This window comes from Opisthorchis viverrini (genome assembly GCF_000715545.1).
Source record: "Opisthorchis viverrini unplaced genomic scaffold opera_v5_14, whole genome shotgun sequence".
NCBI classification, from domain to species: domain Eukaryota; kingdom Metazoa; phylum Platyhelminthes; class Trematoda; order Opisthorchiida; family Opisthorchiidae; genus Opisthorchis; species Opisthorchis viverrini.
In genome coordinates this window covers 30,232-33,604 of record NW_008751670.1, presented here as the reverse complement: position 1 = coordinate 33,604, position 3,373 = coordinate 30,232, and the positions used below count along the sequence as shown (strand labels likewise).

The 3,373-nt window shown below is 47.0% G+C and overlaps 1 protein-coding gene across 1 annotated transcript in view; it reads left to right on the top strand.

Annotated features, from left to right (window-relative positions):
- Positions 1 to 505: 505 nt before the first annotated feature.
- Positions 506 to 3,373, top strand: part of T265_01280 (hypothetical protein) — a gene marked incomplete at both ends in the record, with an annotated part of 14,760 nt that continues 11,892 nt past the window's right edge. Inside the window, 2 exons of the mRNA XM_009165286.1 lie at positions 506 to 1,214; positions 1,259 to 1,405. Coding sequence (XP_009163550.1) covers positions 506 to 1,214; positions 1,259 to 1,405 — 856 coding nt within the window. The remainder of the gene's footprint in view (positions 1,215 to 1,258; positions 1,406 to 3,373) is intronic.

Genomic DNA, 3,373 nt, shown 5'->3' with positions numbered 1-3,373 from the left:
ACTGTACTCTGCTGTACTGCGTTATGCTGTGCTGTGCTGTGCAGTACCGTTCTCTAATCTAGTCCACTGTGCTTGGCTCTGCTCTTCCGTACTGTAGTACACTGCAGTGAACTGCACTGCCCGTTCCATCGAGTCCGAAATAAACCCGCGAAATGTGCGAGCTGAAGTCGTCTTTGGAAAGTGCCATTTTGGTTCCAGATGAGCGACGACTGAAAATTTGGAATAACCGCGGTATTCGATGACTGAGCTTCTTCCGCCTATCATCGGATCCTTTGGATTTTTCGGCAAGTTGTGATATAATTTTAACTCAAAACATGCGTTTTACAACTTAACGAATGGGGACAATTGTTTTAGTCGCCCCGTTGGTGCACATCCGTTCATCTTGGTTTCGTTCGCCATCTTGTACGTCTCTCGGGCCGAAGTTCCGGTGCAGCAGGTAATTACTAAGGTTAGTTAGCCTGCAGTATGACGTTATACGTATAATTTTTTTAGAATATAAGCTACTATGCGTCCTGTTGGTGATTCTAAGGCTGATCAGGACAAGAAATTGTTTGTCGGTGGCTTGAATCCTAAGACTAATGAAGAATCACTACGGTCTTATTATAGTCAATGGGGTGAAATTACAGATGTTGTCGTTATGAAGGATCCTCGCTCCAATAAATCCCGTGGCTTTGGTTTCGTCACTTTTAAAGAAGCTGCCTCTGTAGATAAAGCCCAGGCCAACCGCCCTCACAAACTAGATGGCAAAGAAGTAGACTCTAAGCGCGCCATGCCTAGAGAAGAAACTAGTCCGGAAGTGCATGCTGCTGTGAAGAAGATATTTGTCGGTGGCCTCAAGAAGGACGTAACTAATGACGACCTGGCTGAGTATTTCGGACAGTATGGAACAGTTACCGATGCCCAGATTGTAATGGCTAAAGATACCAACACGTCTCGGGGATTTGCATTTGTAACCTTCGATGACACCGATAGCGTCGATAAAGTGATACTTGCTCGTCCCCATACCATTAATGGTCACAAAGCTGATGTCCGTAAAGCCCTTAGCCGCGAGGAAATGAACAAGGTTCGTTCAAAGCCACCTCCGGCTCGTGTGGAATATAGTCAAGGATGGAATGATACTCAAAACATGGGATACCAGCAGTCTTGGGACCAGGGCTATAGCCAGCCCTACGGTCAACAAAGTCAGCAGTATCAGTACAATAACGCTGGATACGGTGAGTTTGTGGTACAAATTATCGAACATAAGTATCTCTTCTAGGTTACGGTGGTTATGATAACAGTGGTGCTAGCAATTGGCCTGGTGTAGCCGACGGTTTTGGAAATTATCAGCAACAGGCGTATGGCGGCGGCCCTATGCGGGCATCCCCTGCCGCAGCCCAGTATACTCGCCCTACTCCATATGCCGGTAATGGTTGGCAACAACGATAAGAGCGCTCCGCTTCCCAATGACATAAGCAACTTCATTTCAAAGCATGAATAGTGCATTTGACACATTTTTATCCCATTACTGTAAAATACATGCCCGTTACTCTGTGATTGCCTTTTGTTCAACTATGTGTTTCATCGCGCTCATACGTTTGTTTCGGTCGCCACAGGTGTTTTGAATGGATGAAAGGCATCAGCACGTTCCCCAACCACGAGGATTCTCTCGGAGACCCCGGAACACAGGTACTTCCAAAGGCTTCCTAGGACTAGGTGACTTAGGAATAAGATCAGCCCTTATTTTATAGTCTTTCTGGTATAAAGTATGAAGTCTTGCGTTGCATAAGACCCGAAAGACTCAATGTTGCGGCAGCAAAACTCAGTTTATCGGGGACCGTTTTGGTCGACCCACGTCTTCAATCAAAGATAATCATGTTTGGGCAGACGTAACTTCCTGCACCTGGATCGTGCATCAAGTAACTATGTATAATTTCAGGTATAGACAGGGTGGTGATGTCCCCGTCCAATAAATGTATACGCAGACTAGTGGTTCCCGGTGATGATTTGATTATCCAATTGTTCAGTTAGCACCGTTGCGAAACTCTACAAACCTGCAGTGGTAGTTGTGCCTGCAGAAACGCTATTCGTTGGTGTCATTGAGCGGAGTTCTGTTAAGGCTATGGGCAGTCGGTAGTCCTCAGGTGGTCTCCGGCGGGTGACGTGCTGCACTTCCGTTTCCAGGAAATTCTAGGTGAAACCTCTAGTATCCAGTCCGTCGTGCTCTGTTGGAATGTCGGTCCGCAACCGTTTTATACTCCCTAACATACAGATGAAAATTATGTATTATGGTTGTCGTTACTCGGGTGTGGGGACCCGGCGGCAGATTGCGATTTGGGGTCCATGTCGCTTCACGAGAGTTGCTCGGCCGCATTGACAATAGCGGGAAAAACCGTATAGCTCGATTGGTATTATGCGTAAGTTATGGTTGGATTACAGTTTGACGTTTGTTAGGGTACCTGCCGTTAGGCGTACCCGGTTACTTGCTTGTTAGGTAAGTCGCTCGGATGGAAATGACTGGTTCCTGTAGTGCATGACGCGGAATTTTAGAATGCGAGACATTTTTGTCCTACAACAAACCAGTGTCACACGTTCGATTGGGTGTAGGCTATAGGTGTTTGCTATCCGCAGTTGCGAGTGGTGCAAAGTGGCGAATCGGACCTGCGAAGACTAATATTGTATCAGCCAACCTGTTTTATTCGGTAGAGTGGCGGCTGTCCAGTGGGAGAGTTATAGGGGTAGGATTTTCTAATTTTAGTGGTAGGTTGTTTTTACCGTTGACAATATGACGCTACCAGGTGAGTTTTAATCGTCCCTTAGACCTGGTGTTCTGTAAATGGCTCCTTTGCTAAGTCGAGGCCTCGGTGTTCGCATCATCCTGTGCTACGTGTTGTTTGCGAAAGTTTCCGATTGAGATCCGGGGCTGTCCGATTATTGTGTTAGCTGTCTTAGTTACTTTTGAGTTTCATTAGTACTCCGGGGTCGTTTTTGTGTGCCAACCGAGATACTCGAGAGTCGAGATAGGGGGAGTCGTTTATGCGCTTGTATTATATTTTACCTCGTGTAGGTGTGTCATATTCATCCAGGTCGTTAACAGAGTTGTGCTGGGGATCCCGGGAGTTTCAGCATTCCGTAGCTTTTTAATCAGTTTAAGTCCCGTAAGGTCGTCCTTCGGTCGCATTGGAAACGGTTTGGGATTTGGACCCTGTGCTAAACGTACATCTGGAACACCAGCGTGGACTCGTCGTCCTTCGTCGCATTGGAAACGGTTTGGGATTTGGACCCTGTGCTAAACGTACATCTGGAACACCAGCGTGGACTCCGACCATGCACCTGTACGCTGCTGCTTTTCATTGCGCTTTTCAGGTGTACGCAAAACGCGCACACCTCGCTT